This window comes from Nelumbo nucifera, chromosome 3 (genome assembly GCF_055504915.1).
Source record: "Nelumbo nucifera cultivar China Antique chromosome 3, China Antique-T2T, whole genome shotgun sequence".
NCBI classification, from domain to species: Eukaryota; Viridiplantae; Streptophyta; class Magnoliopsida; order Proteales; family Nelumbonaceae; genus Nelumbo; species Nelumbo nucifera.
In genome coordinates this window covers 14,446,642-14,468,749 of record NC_142651.1, presented here as the reverse complement: position 1 = coordinate 14,468,749, position 22,108 = coordinate 14,446,642, and the positions used below count along the sequence as shown (strand labels likewise).

Here is a 22,108-nt window from a genome sequence, read left to right as displayed (position 1 = left end):
CCATTGCGTTTTTGGTTAATCAATACAAATTTGTGAGAAAAATGTATTGCCACATTGTATATGAATGCCATTTCAATTAGAAAAATGCATGTAAGAAACATCAAATTTGATATTTTAGGTAAAAATAGCAATTTGTATTGATCAACTTAAAACACTTTCAAAACACTTGAGGTAGAAAAATCTTTCTCATACAAATTTGTATTGGTCAACCCAAAACACAATGACAACACAACACCATTGTTCCAAACACCCCTTAAAGGCAATGAATAGGTAACACATAGGCAAAGATTCTAACTTCTATAATAACTTTGAATACCCATTATTAATCTTTCTATCTAAGACTAATGTAAAGAAACCAGGAAGCAAATTTAAAAACTCAAAAATCCAAAAGGACCAAAACATCCAAAGTTTATGAAGTTGCCATTGAATGAGGTTAGGAGAAAAGAGGAAAGAGAAGATCAACTATTATCCACGAGTAATTCAATATGAACCTATTGAGATCTACTGGTTTATTTTGTAAGTTTTTTTATGTTGCTATTTTCAGGGGCATTTATGTCCTTTCCATCACTATTGTGTTACACTCGACAATCACAAAAACACAGGTTTGAGTTTAAAAGTAACCATTTTATGAACCAAAGGTTAGGTCTGTATCCAGTCCATCCCTCCCAAAACCCCCAGATAGTTGGAACTAACATTAGTTAATGGCCATCACTTGATAGTTGTTATTCGTATAAATGGAAAAAGGAGTTCCCTCAAGGCCTCAACTAGGAAGCTAACTCAAAACAAATTCTAACTACTTAAAACCAAGGCAACCCAATGGGTAACACATAGGGACACTCAAATTAAGGACTCTAACTCCTATTAATAAATTCAAAGTTATTAAATACTAATTTTGATTTTACTAATAGAAATACATTTCTATAAGATTTAAAAACCTTATTCATAAGACGCCCAAATGAGAAAATAAATTTAAAAACTCAAAAAATCCAAAACATCCGAAAATTATGAAATTGCGATTGGACGAGGAATTGCCAAAAATAAAAACTGTTTGCTTTCTCCATGGATTGTTTCCTTGCTTCCATGCCTCCATCATGAATATTTTAGATAAGTTGCCCACTGCCACCAAGTTTAGGCCAACTGGTTTCTTGCTCATGGGCATCTAGTAACATGCCACCATGTTTTTACTTTATATATACCAACATCATGCAGAAGGAGCTGGGAGTGATTGTGGCTTCAAACTGCAATTCTGTAGTAAGGTACACGATTCCATATTTGATGCACTTCATTAAGATTCATAAGACTCAAAGTAAGAGAACTTCCTTTGCCTAATGAAGTTGGATAATATACATATATTAGAGTTTTAGTGGGTGGATATTATTTTTCCATTCAATACGCCACATACACTATATATATAAAAGCTTACTTTACCTATATATATATATATATATTGAAAGGTAAAGTAAGATTTTATTAAATCAGATAGTACAAGTTACAACAGAAAAGCTAGCGACATAAGGACCAAACAGAGCATTAAGCCAAGTTACAAACTCCAAATGGACTTGGATCTAAACAAATCGGGTACATTCAGGTTCTTAAAGTGAGGAGTAACAGACATACAAGAAATCAGCTTGCTGACTGCCTGCTGCACTACCTCATCAGTGCGCTTAGTCTTGTTACAAAAAACTCTCATGTTTCTCTCTAACCAAATTACCCAAAGAATAGCCATAGGAATTGTCTTCCATATTAATTTTCCTCTTTTCTTCAGGCCTGTAATTTCTTGGCATCTTTCCCCCTTGGTATTGACCCCAATTGTACAATTGTATTATGAATTATGAGGTGAAGTGAACGATAAAAACCCCTAAAAACTTTTAAGGAAGAATCAACTGTAAATTTTCAAAATTTTGTATAGATTCGCTATGACCAATTTGGGTTGGCACGCATTATATTTTCATGTATCTGGGTCCGGGCTAACTGGTATTGGAACCGGGTTGGATTGGGAAAACGAGAAGAGAGATGGAGGGAAAGTGTGTCTGGCACGCGACTAGCCGACCACCAATCTCCAATCCATTTTTGGTGAGGTGACATGTCATCTCTTTCCTGCATTCTTGTGGTCATGGTTTTCAAAACCGGACCGGAAAAACCGGGAACCGGTTAAGTGATTAATTTTGTTTTACCTCAAAACCGTTATTTTGCTCAAAATCATTGATTTGATAAACAAACTGTTGATTCAAGTGGTCAAACCGTTTGAACCGTCCAACGGTTTTGATCGTTTTATTTTTAAATTTTTGTATTTTTTTTGTCAAAATGGGTCGTCCGTTCGGTTTAAACGGTTGGACCGTTCGACCTAGGAACTAGACCCCTGATTGGTTCGTTGTTCGGTTCGGTTTTAAAAACCTTGCCTATGGTAGAGTTCGAATCTGTGCCCCATTGGATGGGGCCAAAAAACGTCCCACACAATTAGAAGCGGCCACGTGTCCTTCCACACACATGCTATTTTCTGAGAAAACAACACCACATAGGCGCACCACATCAGAGAAAGTAGTGCTTCAAACAATGCCTTTTTGTTTGGTGCCGTTTTTTCCATAAAAAAAAATGTTGCTCCAGGCCATGTCTTAGAAATCGGGAAAGTGTGATTTGGAGCAATACCAAATTCAATGTTTTCTAAGAAAATGGTGCATTACTGCCAATGGTGCAATGATGTGACATCATCTTGGAAATTGGATAATATAGGTCAATGTTGAAAACGTTGCTGCCAGCACTAATATCAAACAAAACCAGTGCAATTGTTTCAGAAAATACCTATGTGGCAACACCGATTCCAAACAAAAAACCACATGTCCAACACCATTTTTATGAGAAAACGGTGTGATGTTCCCAGCACTGATGCTAAACACTTACATGGTTGTTAGTTTGTCTCATTAGCTCCAATTTCACCCAAAACTTGATTACCCTAACTAGTGGTTTGGTTTGTCAGTTTTTCGATTTTTTGTTTTTATAATATATTATAATAATATATATATAATATAATTAAAACTAAATATATATAATACTATATTTTAAGTAATAAATAATATATTATATATTATAAATATCTATATATATTTATATATGCATTATATAATGCATGTTTATGAATTTATAATATATAAAAATATAATATACATAAATACATATAAAATATATAAAAATATATGTACATCTGTCAGTTCAATTAACCGCCAGTTTTCTATATTGGTTAACCAAAACTGAATTGGTACCTTCGATTTTTTAAAATATCAAATCAAAACTGAACCAAATTTTCAGTTCGATTTCGATTGTGTTTTTTTTTTTGGTTTTTCTTGCTCACCCCCGTTTGAAATTCACACCCCTTCATCTCCTCCCCCATCCGATGAGGAAGTTGAAGACACGATCGTTCCAACAAATGCATTGGAGGTACTCCCCGTCTGGCAACATAGAACAGGGGGGAGTACAAATAGAAAAAATCAATTCAAAACAGAGAAGGGAAGTTTCACCCACCACCGGCCATCTCCGGCGACCAGCAGCAGCAACAGTAAACAGAGAAGGGGAGGGTGAAACCTCAAGATTGAGGTTCCTAACTGGTTCTTGCGGCAAGCTCGTGGTTGCCTGGTTTGGGCCTCGACGTCTTCTACTTCTAACAAATATCTCAAAGAACCATTCAACCTAAAAGCTTAAGCTATTAGGTGAGGTCCTATTGAATATGTTGATATTCTCTAACAAGCCTCCTCACACACAAGCATAGGCCCACCCATACCTTGTGCTGAAATTTAATTAGTTATAATGGGGTAACGAGGATAAAAAACTAGACCACTTGATCAAAGTGGCTCTGATACCATTTCAAAGAACCATTCAACCTAAAAACTTAACCTATTAGGTGAGGTCTTTTAATAGATTGATATTTTCTAAGAAAATTGATATTAATGACAACTCAGGCGACAATGGGGTTGATCCTTTGGGATTCGCAGAGGACTCCAACAACCTGAAATAGTTCATCCAGGTGGAGCTTCAGAATGGGAGGTGGGCCATGTTGGGTGTCGCAGGGATGATGTTGCCCGAAATCCTCACCAAGATCGGCATTTATCAATGTACCAGCATTGTGGTACGATACTAGGAAAGGTGAATACTTTGTGTCGTCTTCTACCCTCTTTGTGATTGAGTTCATCTTGCCCTGTAACCATGGGTTGGTGGTATTTAAGTGAAACAATCTTTACCATAGAAAAATGAAACCTTCAATGCACAGGGGAGTTAAGAAGACGTTATTGCTGTAGTTGAATCTACATTTGCCTCTATTCTATTATTACTCACAAAATTGGCTTCGCAAACAGAAGAGAAAGGAAGAAATTTCCCATATTTTTTTTACTGCTAAAATAACATTTCCAAAGAAAAAACATCCAGAAAATATGAAAATGTTAACCTGAATTTCTATTACTACTATATGAGTTTTAATTTACATTGGTCGCCAGTGATCCATTTTTCTGTGTTTTGTATTGAAAAAAGAAAATAAATAAAGGATGTGTGAGAGAGAGAAATGAGATGAGAGGGACAGTTCGTATCTCCAATGTATTTGCCTTAACGGTTGTCGGTGCCGGAAATGATTGGATCGGAGGAGTGCAGGGTTGCATAGGGTCCAGATTTAGAGTGGATAAAGTGGGAAGAGGGCGCTTTATAAGGCCGGGAGGGGGGGGGCGATTTTGGTTTTGAGCACAGATTTGAAGCTAACGGTCGTCCCATTAGCTACACGCACGCTGAGGGAAGAGTGTATAGGACAATTGACAGCAAGATGCATTGTGATAGATAACAAGAATTCATATCTGCCCCTTATAAAGCGCCCAAAAAATGTCTTACAACATATCCCAACCGTGGATTAAGAATATCTTCCAGATATTTTCAATGCACAGTAAGACGTGCGCGTTTTTGGGGCACGTTCTGTGAAATCAGATAACAATAACTTTCCATCCATGAAACTAATGTGTCTCAACTCTCGTCAAATCCGCAACTCAAGTGTGTCTTCTCATGGACATGTAACTAATGGAATCAGTCATTTGAGCTTCTAGAAAAAATGTTTTTCTCGGACACGTGCCTTACTCTCTCTTGTTCTTTTTTATTTCTCTTTTCTTTAGTTAGTAACAATTATAAATATTTGAATCTGTATTTGCACTGTATTGATACTTTAACGCTCAGTTTTAAAGGAATTATTCAAAAAAAAATGCTCAGTTTTAAAGGAGTATAAATACAATTAGTCGAGTGCAAAACCTTGTATATGTATTTGTATAGTATATATGTGTATTTGTATTCTTTCCAAACTGAAGTAATTGGAATCCCTCCACCAACTTTCAATAAAAAGATAAACTGCTGAAACCTCCTCTGAAGTTTCTGGTTATTGCTGAAGTCTCAATTGGAGTTCAGTGGTTGCAATCACTTCCCCTTAACTTTCTGACATAGTTGCAATTAAATCTCCTTTGTTATAATCCTCAAGAAAAAGGTATGAAAATGTTCAAAATATTCATACAATTATTTTTGATTAAAATGTTTATTTTTCAAAATTTTTCTTCATACCAATTATTTCCCTGAACCTTTCTTATTTATTTCCTAAAATTAATTTATTTCTCAAATTTGTGCTTCATATCAATTGCTTGAAAGTAAACCTGCAAGTTTAAATTCCTATTGTTGTTGTTTGTTATTCATAAATTTAATATTTTTTTTATAATAATTGTAACAAAGGGGTTTACTTGCAACTGTATTACAAAGTTCAAGAGAGATGATTTTAATTATCAAACTTCAGGCTCAGTTTGGAAAGAGTACAAATACAAACATGCACTCTACAAATTTGTATTTATACTCTAGAGATTTCAGCAATTTACAAGAAAAAAAAAAAAAACATCGGCCACGTCGACCTCCACCTTACACGGTTACACCGAGAGGGAGAGATAGGGTGGCTGTCTGACCGTGGAGCACAAGACAAGAGGTGGGCGATCTAAATATACGAACAATTTTTATCGAAAGGTGGAATCCACGTTATATGCTCGTGCCCCTTGATTCAATGCGTGTAAAGGGAGGGTGCTCACCACACGCATCGCGTGGAATAGCTCACAGTCACAGCCATAGTTTCCTGTTTCCTGTTTCCCTCCAACCCCGGTGCCCGCCCAAAACACTCCCACTAAGTATAGATTTTTTCTTTTCTTAATTTGTTTGCTATCGTTCATATTTTATTGTTCTTCTCCTCCTTCCTCCTTTTTGTTTTCTTCAATTTTCTCCCTTTGTTTACTCAATAATTTATCTCCTTTTACGTTTATTCTTGTTATTGGATTAGCTCTAGTTCTCTGTTCTGGTCCAGATCGATTCGAAAGCGTTGGAGGTATGTCTGCCCTAGGTCCCCTTGTTTCTTCTCTCTTCAGCTAACTAGATTACTTTTTTTTTTTCTTTTTATTTCTTTCCAATTTCATAAGTTGATTTTTTTTATGCTCAGAATCATGATTTCCTGATCATAATGATCGATAAATTGAGAGATAGGTCTTGGCAGTCTCATTTAATTGTGGTTCTTGTTTGGTTGGTAGTATTGCTGCTGCCAGGAATCCATCTATTGATTCTACGAATTTTAGATTTTTTTTTTTCTACATTTACCTTCTTTTTCGACTATTTCTAGTTATCTTTTTCTCGGTTTTTAATCAATTTTAGGATTTTCCTCTTCTATTTTCTGTTAATCTTGACTAAACTAGAGCTTCTTGGTTTTGAAAGAGAGCTATATAGGAAAAGATCTATGCCTAGAGTCAATACGTTGCTTGGAATTTATGACAAGTGTACAACGGAATGGCATCTAGGTTATGTATGCCGAGTAAATAGAGAATCAATTTTGCTGCTATGGTTATCAGTAAGGGGTGCTAGATAGTGACATAGTCGAATAGCATTGGTTGAATGGGATTATTCTTTTCTACCTTTTGTTTGCAGGGTGGATGATCATTTCTGATTCGATCTGTTTATTGAGCATTCCAAAGCCTTGATTTCATTAAGTTGTTTTTTACAGGCGTTCGAATATTCCTTTCGACATCTATTTTGAAGCTGGTGACCTGACATAAAATGGTTTCAGAGGCTCCTGCTTCAACGGCTAAGGCTAAGGAGGTCAGTCAGGTGTCAGAGAAACCAGCTTGCAGGTCAGTGATTGAAGTTCTGAAAGTTTTGGACTATGAAACGTCATTTAATTGTTTGTCATATTTACTTGTTTTTTGATGGATTCCCAGGATGGTATTGTGATAAAGAAGATAAATAAAATGGAAAATGCTTGTTTTCTTGGTTCTTTATGTGTATATTTGGTTTTGTGTATGACCTTCCTTTCCCTCCATAAGTAGTCTCGGAAGACAGGAAAAGCACAAAATATTAGAGGTAGGCGTTTTACTGTTAGTGGTAGTGACTGGTAGTCCTTATACCTGTAACAGGAAGCAGCTGAGGTGGCAGAATGCTAAAAGTACCCATCTAACTGGATTGAAACAACCTACTAACTTTTTTTATAGGAAAAAAAGGATAATTAAAAGAAGAAGCATGCAATCAATGGTGATGAGATTCACCAAAACAGAGTAGCTCCAAAGCAAATACATTGTCAATTTATCTTCATTAACAATCCAATTCATGATTCAAAAGTAGCCCAAAAATTGACCCCAAATTCTTCTTTACTTAATTAATCACAAATTTAGTTTTATTCTTGATTGAAAATTCTCATCGAAGATACACCTATTCCTTCCTCTCCAAATACCCAACATGCAGTAATGGGATAATACTATAGCTATTGCGGTAGTGCCACCTTCTCCCCTTCACCCCCCAATATTGTCCATGTTGAAAAAGTCTCCACTGGCCTTGTGGGCAATTTTTTCTGAAATTAAAAATAGCAAAGAAAATTTCTAAATTAATTCTGCCCAGCAGCATTGGATAAAAAAATCACATATTCTTACCTCCTCCTCATCAACTAAACTTTGTCCCAACTATATGGATTCGGCTACATTAATCCCATTTCACTATTCTATTCAGTTTAGTGCCATATTCATGATTCTGTTTCTTCTTGTTTCCTACATAGGACAAAGCATATTTGGCGACTAAAAATTTCTCTAATTCAGATAATCAACTGTTAGTCCAGTGCAAGCAGCCAAACAAAATCTTCAACTGTGGAGGAACAGGACGTCATCACAGTCTTCCAATAGAAGACCTTTCAATATAATTCTTGGATAAAGCTTCATAAAAAGACGTAACTGAAAACTTCCCATTGGTGCACTCCTGGCTTCCACTATCTTGCACTTGCATAGTTAAGAGTCCATCCTCATCACCTCTAGCTTCGAAAATAGTGAAATGCATTCTTCTACTTCCCTATCAAGCAGAAGACATCTAAATTTTGCACACCATGCAACTTGATCTCCCCTCTTTTTAAAGTACTAGCTTACTGTAATGTCTCAGGTGCTTAACTTATATAAAGCCTTGGGCATAAATCACTAATGGATGCTTAATTTATAACCCCTAATGGATGCTCAATTTCCATAGATTAAAACAAGTTACAAAAACAAAAAAGCCCTCGCTAGGAAAACCAAAACAAATAACTCATCTTTGGATAAGCCGCAAAATAGACCATACAGTGGGATTATTAAATAAATGGAGAAAATATCCGGTTGGCATCTGGATTTTTTAGTTTGTAGTAAATCCACAAATGGCTAAATAACAACAATGGCGACAATGGGAATTTGTCTAAATATCCTTTGTTGCTCTTATGCAGCTCTTTGCCTAACAAAAGGAACCATGGGAAAATTCCAAAGAAAATTCACAAAGCTGAGAGAGAGAAACAGAAGCGTGATCATTTGAATGAGCTCTTTCATGAGCTAGGAATTTCTCTTGGTATATTTTCCTCCCTTTTGTTATTGTTTCTTTTGTTTCTCTGGATGACCTCTTTCTTTAAAGGCTACTTGAAGCTTAGTCTCAACATATTTATTTATCTTAAAGGATCATTGTAGTCTATTTAGCTCTCGTTCTCTTTCTTATGATTGCCCAGCTTGATTAGCTCTATTTTGAAGTCGCGAGATTTATATATTTGTTGAAGAGTGTCACCTATTTTACAGAACCAGCTCGACAGAACAATGGAAAGGCCTCTATATTGGGAGATTCCACCCGATTACTGCGGGATCTGCTAGCTCAGGTTGAATCTCTCAAAAGAGAGCATGCAGCTCTGTTATCTGAATCCCATTATGTAAGCATTTGAAACCTATGTTGCTTTCTTTTCAAATTATGTTGTTCTCTAATACCAAACTCTTTTCCACCTAATTCCTTTTCCTCAGCTCTCTTGTCAGGCTCACCTTAATGGTTTTCTAACACATGTACTGATCCTATTGGAGATTCTTTTTGGTTGTTCCTTTAGATTATTGGTGTTTGGGATTTTTGACAGTGCCTTGTCTAGGTTAATCCTACATTAATGTTCACAGCCATTTCAAGAACCAAGCTATATTTTACAATTTTGCACTGGTTTCAATTCAAATCATGTTACCAATCCTTAAATCATAAGATTAAAACGGATTTAAAAAATCATAAGAATATTAATAAAAAGGATATGAAGAACGGTAGGTATGGCTAATTTAACATTAATGAGTTGAAGTAAGAAATTGGTTTCATAAGTGCATTTAGAAATCATCATCGTCATCATCCAAGCCTTATCCCAACTATATAGGATCAGCAACATGTGCGATTCAGTTCCTGTTTAATGCCATATCCATTGTTAAATTATGGGCACTTAAATCATTTCTAACTTCTTTGTTCCATGTCCTTTTTGGTCTAACCCTAGCCCGTCTAGCCCCTTCAACTTGCAACTGACCAGTTCTTCTCATGGGTGCTGTTATTGGTCTTCTATGCATGTGACGAAACCATCTTAGTTTACTTTCTTTCATTTTATCACCTGTCAGAGCTACTCCTATATTCTTTGAATGACTTCTTTTCTGCCCCTATCCTTTCTAGTTTTTCCACTCATCCATTTCCGCATATACCTTTTTCCTACACATTTTTTGAACATGTTTCTTGACTACCCAACATTCTGTTCCATGCAACATAACTGGCCTAACAACTGTTCTATAAAATTTTCCTTTCAATCTAAGTAGTATATGTTTATCACTAAAGACTCTGGATGCACTCCTCCATTTTGCCCATCCCATTCTAATTCTATTGGTTGCAATTCTTTCTTTACCTGATCCTGCAACTTGTCAGTTTATGTGCACGTGTATCTTGTGTCCAATTCCAACTAGATTAAAGTTTAAATCCAGTTTGGTCGTGATTGTGCATTTTCCGACATTTATTTTCAGAAAAGAATTCAGTTAAAGCATTTGGTTTCTCCTGGTTTGGATTGGTTAATGTTTGATTGTGATCCCAAATTTTTCAACTGGTTGACTGACTATTTAGTTTAAGGCCCCACTGATTCCATTACTAAAATAGTTGGTTGATATCCATGATATGGTTGCCTGGGATGACTAGATTGACTAATGATTTAATATGGTTATCCTAATCAACCACAATTTGATTTTTTATTTTTCTTTGTTTGTATCAGTGTTTTAAAAGGCGTGGGAGCCTGGGAGGCGTATGCGTGGAGGCATGCCTCCAGGCAAGGTGCCCCCCAAAACGCCCCGAGGTGTATGCCAGAGGCACCTCTGGCATACGCCTCAGGTGCAAGAGGCGTACACCTCATACTCCTTTTTCATGAAGTGTGCTAGAGGCATACACCTCATGCGTCTCACACGCACACCTCGTATAAAAAGACAAAAAAAAGAAAGGGAGGCTTACACCTCTTACGATCTGAATTACGCCTCACACCTCTAGGTAGTGGAACGTCTCGCGTCACGCCTCCACGTTTTAAAATATTGGCTTGTATTGATCTCAGATCATTTAGAACAATATCATATATATTATTTGTTCCTTTATTTTGCAAAAATCAAGGTAGTTGCTTTAAACATTTACAAGTGACATGTGGTCAGATAATGGTATATAAAATAAAAATAAGGCATAAAGAAAAGTGGAGTACTTTCAGATATTCTCCAATCAGTGGAATGCTGGTTTGGAGTTTCACAAACACAGAGACAACATCATAAGTGGCTGACCATCATTACCAAGGGTTCCTCCAGAATCTTACCTACTACAATTCCCTCTCTTGTACTGGTTACCTCTGACGAAGTGTAGCATTTCCTAATTTCTCTTTTATTTATTACCAAAAAAATATTTCTTAGGCTCACCCAGATCCCAGCCCTTTTCCTCATGCCAAACTTGAGCATGACACTCTATAAGCTCTTTGATTACTCATTAAATCTCCAAAACCATTTTCCAAGCAAGGCCAAGTTTACCACTCTCAAGTTTCTTTCTCCTAGTGAGTCCTAACCCTCCAGACTCTTTCAGGCTGCAGACCTTGTTCCATTTTATGGATTGTTTGCTCTTCTTTCCATCCTTTCAGCAAGAAATCTCTAATCTTTATTTCTAGATGATTTGTCACTGTTGTTGGCAAGGGGAAGAGATAAAGTATGCATGGGCAATTATGGAAGGACACTTTTAAATAATCTGGATGATTATTTATGGGGTTGTAAACTTGTAATACAGTCACTTGTGGGCTAAATTGAAAGTTATGATATGGGACCAGGAGTGCAACCAAAATAGCTGGTTCCCTTTTTCCTTTTGGCCCCGTTCGCTTTTCGGTAAGTTACTTACCCGGGTAAATGCACTTACCTAGGTAAGTGTTTCCCAGGTAAGACTTATCCAGGTAAATGCATTTAGCCATGCTCTTTTATTTCCCATGTAAAATAAGGCAATGACCATTTTAGTCATAAAAATCCATTATTATGAGGGGCATTTTTGACCCATTCAAGTGTTGGCAACTTTCCCCCAAGGTGGGAAAGTTATTTACCCACCCAAGAGATGGGTACCGGGAAAATAAACTTTCCCGTGTCCTCACATAAATCTGAAAAAAGAACATGGGATTCTTGGTCAATGGGAACCAAAATCCCATCGACCAACTTTCCCTCCTCTCAAAATCCAGAAAAAGAGCGCCCCCTTTGTGTTTTCCTTTTTCTTTTCCACTCATTTTCTCTTCTATCATCTTCATCTGTAATAGAAATTGTCATGTCTCAACTTTTGAGGAATCTGCAATTCTTCCTCTATGGCTCTGACAGCCATGAAGCTGCAAAGAGATGACATGGACAAAAAAGAGTTGGCAAGAGCTTATTTCTAAATTCTTTTTTTTTTCCAAACAGATAGGGGGTTCATTGCTTTTTACTGGTCACCTTTTCTAAATGGTGTTAACTTTGGTAGGCGAATGAGGATTTCATCCTCACCTAGCCACCAAAAAACACATGATGCTATAAGCATCCATCTTTCTGAAAAACATCTCTTCTAAACTGAAAATTGTATCCTCTCACAGATGCAAATGATCATGGAAATCAATCTGTTTATGTCTTCATCCTAGATTTTTTTTTCCTACCTTGATTTTAACCATCTATCCTTTTGAATGGTTGATTGGCAGGTAACCATTGAGAAGAATGAGCTGAAAGAAGAGAATTCTGTCCTAGAAGCTGAAATTGAGAAGTTACAGACTGAACTACAGGAAAGGGTTCAATGTAAACCTACATGGGATGCAGCTACTGCCCAAATGCAGCATAAGAACTCGGGATCACATTTACCTGAAGATCATCTTAGGTTGCCTGTTGTAGATGCCAAATTGCAGTCGGCCCCTGTTGGTTCAGTGTTTGTTATTCCCTTCCATCATGAGCTTAAAGCTTATCCAGAGCCCATGAGTACACATGCTCCATCAAATCCTCCCTCGCAGGTGAGCAGACCTCATGCTCGATATCCTACTCCATCAGACTCTTGGCCAGCACAACTTCTTTCTGACCAGTTAAATACAACAAAAGATATACTTAGTAAAAACACCACAGGCATCAGCAGGGGCGGACAAGTCGCTGGCAGTGTATAAACTTGTCAAGATCTAGTTTGGTCAGATGGTTTAAACGTATTCACCATGCACCTAAAATTATTTAAATGTTTGTCCTCAATTACCCCCTATCTTTCTTGGATATATTTGGGTTAGTTACTTGGTTATAGGTTTCAGTATAGGCATGTGTTTAGTGCCACATACAATGACTATGCCACTGGCGATGACAACGGTTGGATCCGGGTAATGGTGCTTTGGGGGATTAATAATTTAAAAAAATTTTAGCGTTCCATGGATGTAAAGGGTCAGTTTGGAAGGAGTACAAATACAAATTTGTAAAGTGCAAAACCTTACATTTTGTATGTATTTGTACTGTACATATTTGTATTTATATTCCTAGCCAAATGAGCATTTGTCACCAATAAATGGTTTTTCTTAGCGTATTCTGAAAATCAGGATGTACGTTTGTGAATTGTGAATTACAATTTTGGTTCGAATTCGATTGCTATGCATGGACCAATGTTAGCTGTTAAATGATATTATTGTCGTGATCAGTTTTTGTCCTCATTCAGAAGGATTAAGGGCAAGGTGCCAACCAGCTGGTAAGGGCTCCTCCTGCTTGCTGGTCGTAGCAGCAGAGACGTGGGATCGAACCCGCCTGCATCTAGGTTGGGGGATAGGCTACCCCGTTGTGGCCCTTCGCAATATATTAAAAAAAAAAGAAAATTTTATGATAGGTACCTTGTACTTTAAGATGAGTGTCAATTTAGTGTTTGAATTTTAAAATGTGACAATCTATTATCAAAATTTTTAAATTGCGACAATTTAGTACCTACCTTTAATGGGCTGTCAGTTATGTATATTACATGACCTCATGTGCCATTTAATGTTTTTAAAATGTCAAAATTATCCTTAAAATAAAATACATTGTTCATTATCTTCTTTTTCACGAAAATAAAACAGATCTCAAGCTCTCAACAGTCTAGACGAAAACCGAAGAGTTTGCTTGTGCTTGTTGCTCACTGTCTTCCGCCCAAACTGTAAACCGCTAGTACGGAATGAAGAAACGATGGCCATTAGAGATAGACGTTAAGGTTTTGAATTGGAAGCATGTTGAGGAATTGGTCGACAGAGATCTCGATGTGAGAGAAGGTGGTGTCTTTTTGCACAGATGATGAAGGCTTGAAGAACAAAAGGTGACCTTTGGTGCGGTGGCCATTGTCTATCAAACTCCCACCTTTGTATCGCAACACAACAAATTCTTTCCTTCCCTGTTATAGATTTTGGATGAATATCTTATTTGTTGGCATCGACTCCATTATCAACACAATAAATGTTGACTTCTGAGTCAGTAGAGGGAAATAGTTCTAGTGGGTCATCTGGATTTTGCTTGGGGTTGAATGAGCTAAAACATAGATTGTATGATGATACGATACGTCATCAGTATGATTTCTGGGCTGTGATTGACTTTACAGATTGATAAGTATACTTGCAGCAAAATAATGTGAACATACCGGGAGTAAGTGGTTGCACATGATGTCAAGAGTAACCATGATTGATTGACTCAATAAAGTTGTAACATGTCCCCTTTCTCATTTCACTCGTTTCCTTGTATTCTCTAATTTTCATGAACATCTTTGTATCACCAATTTCAGAATAGAAGCTTGATGCCTGCAATAGCATCGTAGGATTGTCTGGGTTGAGTTCCAGCAAAGCTATTGCAGCTCTTCTTCCTACCTTCTCATTTTGATGTACTATACAACTATGCAACAGGGAGCTCCACATTACTGAATCACCCTTAATTGGTGAGCATTTTAGCAACACTTCTGCTTCTTCTAACAAGCATGCTCACCCCAGAAGATCAACCATGCATGAATAGTGCCTCTTGTCTAGGTAGACGGCATGGATGGTTTCCGTTGATTCAAATATTAATTGCTCTTCTCTCACCAAACATGAGTGTCTGCAACCCATTAACATAGACAAGAATGTTACAACATCTGGCTTCAGATCCTCCTGGATCATGGTCTCAAGCATCTTGAGGCCCTCTCTACCCATTCTATGTCGAGCACAGACATATATCAAATAGCAGAAAGTAACACCATTTGGATCAACCCCAACATCTGATTTCATCTTCAAGTAGAATCCTAGCATCTCATATGATCGACCCAATTGATAGAACCCACGAAGAACCAAATTCCACGTTGCTAAACTTCTACCAGGCAATTCATCGAACAATTGCATAGCAGGGTTAAGATATGAAGCTTGCGGGTACAGATCAATCAGTGTGGACCCAACAAACAAGTTTGCGTTGAACCCAAGCAAAACCACTCTGCAATGAACTTGAAGGCCTTCTTGGTAGAACCCAACATCACTGCAAATACCCAAAACTAAAGAACATGTGGATGGGCTTTCTCTAAGGCTTCGAAAAACCATTTCTTTGAAGAGATCAAGGGCCAGCTCTTGAAACCCATGGCGAGCATGACCAGCTATTACCAAGTTACAGGAGACGACGTCACGGATAGGCATTGCTTCAAACATCTCAACGGCTGAATCAAGACGGCCACATTTGATCAAGTTATCGATCTTTCGGTTGCTGGAGAACACATCCACGTGATAACTTCCATCCAGCTTCAATAAAGCAAAAGAGAAAGAAGCTCGGGTTGTTGTTTTTGGTATAACAACAACGACAATCGATCGTGCAAAGCTTAATAAACTTCTTGTTTGCAATCGCATTGCTTGCAATTGCAAGCGCCTTTGGTTTTGATTTTAGCATATAGGTTGATAAAGAAAATTAGATTATATTTTAAGGGTATTTTTGTCTTTTCATGTGCCATTTAACGATTGGCGGATACTAGATTGTCGCATTTTGAAAGTTCAAGTACTAGATTGTCATTCAGGTATTAAATTAGTACTTGGCCTAAAAGTACAGGATACCTATCAGAAATTTTCCCAAAAAGAAAGTCCGGCAATGCTTGAGAGGGTTGTGGGTCGTTAACACGTTATTTAGTTGTGGCGATAACCTGTGCAATTGGCTACCAGGTTCACTAAATACCATTATAGTGGAAAACATAGTAATGTAAAAATAAAAGAAAAAGATGAACGTATTCCGGATTTACTTTTTACTTTCATGTACGTCTGTCAAAAAAGTGTTTAGAGTAGGCACAATCATATATAAAGGTCACCAAAAGAATTAAACGGTTCGAGCCCCCTCTAATATGTTATAAGTAATGCAAAAGAAGAAGAAAGGAGGTACCCTTGTGCATTTTTAAGACTTATTTCTTTATTTAGGGTCCTTTTAGTTTGTAGTTGAAATCGGAATTAGAATGATTTATTTCCCTAGTCTGTTTGGTTCAGACAGAAATGAGAATGAGAATTGGAATCAGTAAAAATGAAATTTTATTCTTGAAGGAGAAGTAAAGAATGGCTATTCCCTCAAATGGGGAAATGTTATTTCAATAGAAATGAAAATGAGATTCTGATTCCTTCCAACCAAACAATTAAAATTGGAGTAGCCCATTCCAATTCCAATTCTGGACTCCTATTCTTACGAGCCAAATGGAGCCTTACTTTTGAAAAATAGGACTAATGGAGGGGCTTAACATCCTTCTTCCAATGGTCTTTTACAAGCTGTTGCTTTACAGGCATTTTGATGGCATGGGCAATTCTAGCTTTGTAAGGATGTGACATGGGCCAGGTTTGCCCAAAAGTCAGGTAGGATTATGGTTGATACCTTGAGCAACTCAACCTACTTGAACTCCACATGTTTATTTATATATATTTACATATAAATATGCATGCATATATATATGCATATATATCAACTGGCTTAAAAATGTATATGCATCAACAATTTTAAGTTTAAAATCAAAGATTTTGTAATGATGCCAAAGCTAATTAATCATAATATACTGTTCAAAGCTAGTTTTTTTTCAGAAATCAATATATCATATCTTTCTGCATCATAAATATTGACTTCTTAGAAAAAAAAAAGCAAACAAACAAAACAAAATAAAACTTAAAATGAACAAATCAGGCCTATCCAAAATCAATTAGTGTTGAAGGTTCAATAACTTGGGTTAGCTTGACCTGACTTACACCCCATTTGGTTCTAATTGATGTAACAGAATATTTTATGCTTTTTTTCTGCATCTGAACTCATATAAGGGGCAGCTTGAAAATATTTATATAAAAAATATAATATATAATATATTATAAGGAAAAAGTACTGTTTACGCCAACTTTTCAACTACAAAATGTGATGTGCTTCTCAAATTTTAGGTTAAACCCAATAAATGTACTAACGGATTGTACAAAAAGCACATAATATAAAAATATTAGATAACACAAAATATTTAACATAAATGCAACAAGGAAAAAGTTTTATGCATAGTTTGGTTTGAAGAATAAAAAATGGTAAATAATTCAGTTACACAGACGTGTATTGAAAATAGAATGAAAATGGTGTATTTTATATTATATATGCATAGAATATATTAAAATACGCATTTCAATAATTTAAATAAATATTTAATACTATAAAAAAACACATCTTAAAATAAAGCATCCATATGACATTGTATTTTTTAATCATTTTTTAAATCCTTATACCATCTCGTCTCTCTTATATAAAGTTGAGTGCCCTAAAATGAAATTAGGGGTAAAAGTTTGGTTCAAATGGCATTTTTCCCTACACTATATATCATATAATATAATATGCATTTTATAAAAAAGGTTTTATTTTTTTTCCAATCATCTTTCCTAGTTATATGCAGCATTCTGTGATTCCGTCGATTACTTTGGAACTCGGTTGCGCACGCCTGATGATTTAAGATTAGTCCTATTTTATTTTATTAAAAAAGTGTCATCTATTAAAAACCCTTATAATTTCATAGATTTACTAAAACCTACCCTTAAATTTGTGTTTTATTAAATCACCTTTTATGATTTGCAACCAATTGATTTAATAAAATCAGTCTTTCGTTAAATGGTTTGTATTGCTGTCTGGAATTGGTCCACTTAAACTGAGTGGAAAATATTTGAAGTCATAGCCCATAGTCATTTATTTCAAAGTATCCTTTAGCATTTTAAATCAAGCTTTTAGAAAGAAACAATGTGTGATTACTTGGTACGAGCAATGTTTGGAAGTGGTTGCCCATATTTTACTATTAGGGGGCATTAGTTTTTTGGATTTTGAGAGGGGAAAATTTGTTATGGGATTCACAATCCCATTGACTAAGAAACTCATGTTATTTTTTTTCATATTTATGTGAGGATTAGGAAAAATTTTCTGGGTAAGTGATGACCGTCTCTCAAGTGGATAAATAACTTTCTTACTTGGGGGAAAGTTGACAACACTTGAATATAACAAAAATATCCTTTTAATAATAGATTTTTATGACTAAAATGGTCATTGACTTATTTATTTAAGAAATAAAATAACATAAGTAAATGCATTTACCTAAATAAATAACTTGTCAAAGAGTGAAGGAAGCCCTAAAGGCAACAACACCATTTCCATTCTTATTTTATGTAGATTAATTTTGCTCCAATGGATGTTAAGGTCCGAACCATTATTTTCATTAAGGGTGTGTTTGATTTAAAGGAAAAGGTGGTAAGAAAACAGTGAAAACTTATTGTTCTCCCTTTTCTTACCTTTTCCTCCAAACCAAATACATAAATCAGTTGCAAACTATAGGAATGTTTTAATGAAATACAAAATATATGATAAGTTTTAGCAAATTCATGAAACTTGGGGGTGATTTTAGCAAATGACAAAAAAATCAGGCCTTTAAGCAGTGGTTGGTAACTGGTTCGGTTGCCTCACGAACAAGTCTTTTGTAACGTTTAAAGATTTAACGCTCCCTTTCTCTCACTCTTGCTTTTGCTTTGGTTTTTACGGTCTCTTGGACCAAAACCTCTCAGCAAAGGAGGAACTCCTGCTCTTTCCTTGTTGTAAACTAGTCAGTAGTCACACCAGAAAACAGATAAAAGGAAAACCAAGAAATTAAGGAGATGGGATCTGGGAGCTTTCTCAAAGTGGTGGCGAAGAACTTCGACGTTCTTGCTGGGTATGTTTTCAGAATTTCAGAGGAAAGGAGAAAACAAAGATTTTCATGTTAAATGACGCTTTTTAACAAGTCTGTTTATTTTGCTTTACTAATTTTTCTTTGCCGAGATCATAATAGTATTTTCTCCCCAATTATAGTGGTACATTGGTTGTTTTGTAGTTATTTTCCCTCTTTTTTTTTGTAATTCGGTTGTTGTGTTTGTTTTGCAGGCCTTTGGTTACTCTGGTTTATCCTCTGTAAGTGCAATTTCTTTTAGTTAGATTCTCTGAAAATTGAAGTGGCTAATTTTGACATTGAGATCAAGCCTTTTTTTTTTTCTTCTTGGGGGTGACAGATACGCCTCCATTAGGGCAATAGAGTCCAAGTCCCATGAAGATGATAAGCAGTGGCTCACTTACTGGGTTCTATATTCTATGCTTACCCTCTTCGAGCTTACCTTCGCAAAAGTTATTGAGTGGTAACTTTACCCGCACTTAACTATTTCCTGTAATATGCTCTTAATTATGTTTTCCATCAATCTAATATTATTGTTTTGCTTTAGTATCCTTAGAAATTAAATGATGAAAAACTCAAACATAGGTGGAGGTTTAGCAATAGGATGGGAGTGCATTTTTTGGTACTTTTTTCATGGATTATTTCCTTAAAGTGTCCCTTTTTGTTGGCAATTATGTTACCTTTTTCTTGGGGTTGCTTGTAATTTTAACTTTCAACAACCCCCTTCTTCTGAAAATAATAAGGGCACTGCATTGCAGGATATATTAGCTGATAAGGGGACGGAAAATAATGCCAACTCTGAAAAATTTCAGTTGTAGTTCTCTTATATTTGAAAACCTTTTTTATCTGCCTGTTTTATATTGAACTAAACACATTAGAAAAGATGCTGGTAGCTGCTAGCTGTCCCTTCTTTCTTTACTCTGCTCCTCTCTTTTGCCATAAGACATGTTAGAAAGAGGCATCTTCATCATCAACAGGGATGTTAATGCATATGGACCCCTGGCACGATCACAATTCTGTTCACTAGTGTTTTATCTATCATTTTATTTCATCATCTATTCTTTAGAAAAGGTATGCTGTTTTGGTTGATAACTTTCATAAACTACAGTCCTAACTTGAAAATTTTTATGGCAGGCTCCCCTTTTGGCCGTATGCAAAACTGATTGCCACCTGCTGGTTGGTATTGCCATACTTCAGTGGGGCTGCATATGTTTATGAGCATTTTGTTAGACCTTTCTTTGTAAACCAGCAGACAGTTAACGTCTGGTATATCCCAAGGAAGGAGGACATTTTCAGTAAGCCAGAGGACATTCTTACAGCTGCAGAGAAATACATTGCAGAGAATGGAATTCACAGGGTATGCCTGATAACTTTAAGGATTATTTTGGAAATTTTTTATGTTTCTATCTATGTCTTATTAGAGGCAAAATGGTTTTCAAGAACAGGGAATCGACTTTTGTTTTGGTGGTAATTACAGTGAGCCAAATGACCAATTGTTACCTTTTGTAAATTGAAAAGATTACTGGGAATCTATTTTTGTTGAAAATAAAGTCATGAACATGTAAGATAAATTTTGGATCCATGGTTTGGAGTTCTGTAAAGTCTGATAAGATCTTCTCTGTTATTAACTTCTGAAATGGGAATCTTTTTCTTTTGGTGAAGAATGGAATTCTTCTACTACTAAATCAAGCTATGCTGATATATTCATTCTTGGAATACCTTTTAAGCATGGAGGAAATGTATGTGGGTAGTGTGCATTCATGAAATAATAGTCTTTTCTTGTCCACATATATATTCATCACCTTTGGTTATCCAATTCGAGAAGCCTTAGGTTGGCATGGGAACATATTACATGGAGGAAATGTTAGTAGGTAGTGTGCCTCATGAAATAATAGTGGAGAAGCCTTAGATTTTCACGAGAACATATTATGGTCTGACAGGAACATCCAGGTCTGCCATCTGCCCAAATTTTGTATCCTTTTAGGCAGTCAATCTATATGCATAAGCTGATGCATAAGAGTGTTCAATCAATGTTAAGGGCTATGACTATCAAAGCAATTGTCTATAGATAGTTAACTCTAGTTGTACCGATTGGTGTATGAGAGTGTAAACTGACTAGTGTGTTGAGAACTGAGACCCCATTTTCCATACTGGATGCTGCAGCAAAAAAATAGTGCTTGAATCACTGAATTTGAAGCTTGACCTGATTAAAAGGGCATTGCAAGGGTATGTAAATCTGGAATTAGCAGTTGTATACTTATAAGCATGTGCATAGTTGAGGTTTACTATCCATTCTGGATCGCTATGCCATGTTTCCTTTTCTTTTAGCTTGAAGGACACTAGCCAGCTTTCCTTTTGACTTGTGTCGTAGATGTCATTTGGTAAATTTAATTCACCTTTCTTTGCAAGAGTCTTCAGCCTTTACTACTGAGTTTGGCTACACGATTCTTTCTTCCCCCCTCTTTATGTATTTACTAGAATACTTAAAAACTCATTTTCATTTATCCTTGAATATGTAAGAAACTTTTGCTTGTTATTATAATAATCCCTAAAACTCTCTCTGGTCAAATGCAAAGTTACTGTTGGTATCCAAGCATTGGTGCAGGGGTCCATGCTGGTACCACTGCACCATTGATCATTGTTTTGTTTTCTTCTTCTTTTGTGTTTTTGTTTGGGGTGGGGATGGAGACAAAGGTTGTTTGTATTGATTTTCTGACGTCCATAAAAGGTAAACTGTACATGGAATATCATGGTTTCATAGATGTTACTATCTTTATTAATTTTGATTTATTCAAGCGCACATGTATTGACAAGCCAACTTCATATGTGTTTGCTATGCAGGTTGACACAGAAACAACATCAAGAAAAAATGACAAATACATGATCTTTGATCATGACTATTAGGCATTAGAAGTTTTTATTTTCTCTTTGGCAAAGTAACTAATGGTAAGGCAAATGCATCTGCATTCTAGTAGAACTGCCTCCATATATAGTTGTTGGTTTTCACGTGTCTTTTTGTTAGATATTGCCTATGTTGTTCAAAGATACTCGTTTGTTTTATACACATGTAATTAATTAATTATGTGGTTTGCTCTTTTGCCTTGTA

General features: G+C 36.1%; 3 protein-coding genes across 5 annotated transcripts; 2 read left to right on the top strand and 1 right to left on the bottom strand.

Annotated features, from left to right (window-relative positions):
* Positions 1-5,956: 5,956 nt before the first annotated feature.
* LOC104597283 (transcription factor bHLH47-like) lies at positions 5,957-13,069 on the top strand. Of its 3 annotated transcripts, XM_010258755.3 has the most exons (6): positions 5,958-6,179; positions 6,329-6,373; positions 7,040-7,166; positions 8,768-8,886; positions 9,108-9,235; positions 12,533-13,069. In XM_010258755.3, exons 3-6 carry the CDS (start codon positions 7,093-7,095, stop codon positions 12,980-12,982), a joined length of 771 nt encoding a protein of 256 aa, XP_010257057.1. In that variant the 5' UTR covers positions 5,958-6,179; positions 6,329-6,373; positions 7,040-7,092; the 3' UTR covers positions 12,983-13,069. The 3 variants fall into 3 exon arrangements, with proteins under 3 accessions (XP_010257065.1, XP_010257057.1, XP_088755763.1); XM_010258763.3 differs by lacking the exon at positions 6,329-6,373 and having other exon boundaries at positions 5,957-6,179; XM_088899637.1 differs by lacking the exon at positions 5,958-6,179 and having other exon boundaries at positions 6,186-6,373.
* Positions 13,070-13,377: 308 nt separating this feature from the next.
* On the bottom strand, positions 13,378-15,883 carry LOC104602909 (putative pentatricopeptide repeat-containing protein At5g52630). The gene has a single exon (XM_088899636.1). The coding sequence runs from the start codon at positions 15,671-15,673 to the stop codon at positions 14,789-14,791; it is 885 nt and encodes a 294-aa protein (XP_088755762.1). The 5' UTR covers positions 15,674-15,883; the 3' UTR covers positions 13,378-14,788.
* A 2,879-nt stretch (positions 15,884-18,762) lies between these two features.
* Positions 18,763-22,108, top strand: LOC104597272 (HVA22-like protein a). Its single transcript, XM_010258736.3, has 5 exons — positions 18,763-19,008; positions 19,218-19,244; positions 19,343-19,465; positions 20,137-20,359; positions 21,844-22,108. The coding sequence occupies exons 1-5, from the start codon at positions 18,953-18,955 to the stop codon at positions 21,904-21,906; spliced, it is 492 nt and encodes a 163-aa protein (XP_010257038.1). The 5' UTR covers positions 18,763-18,952; the 3' UTR covers positions 21,907-22,108.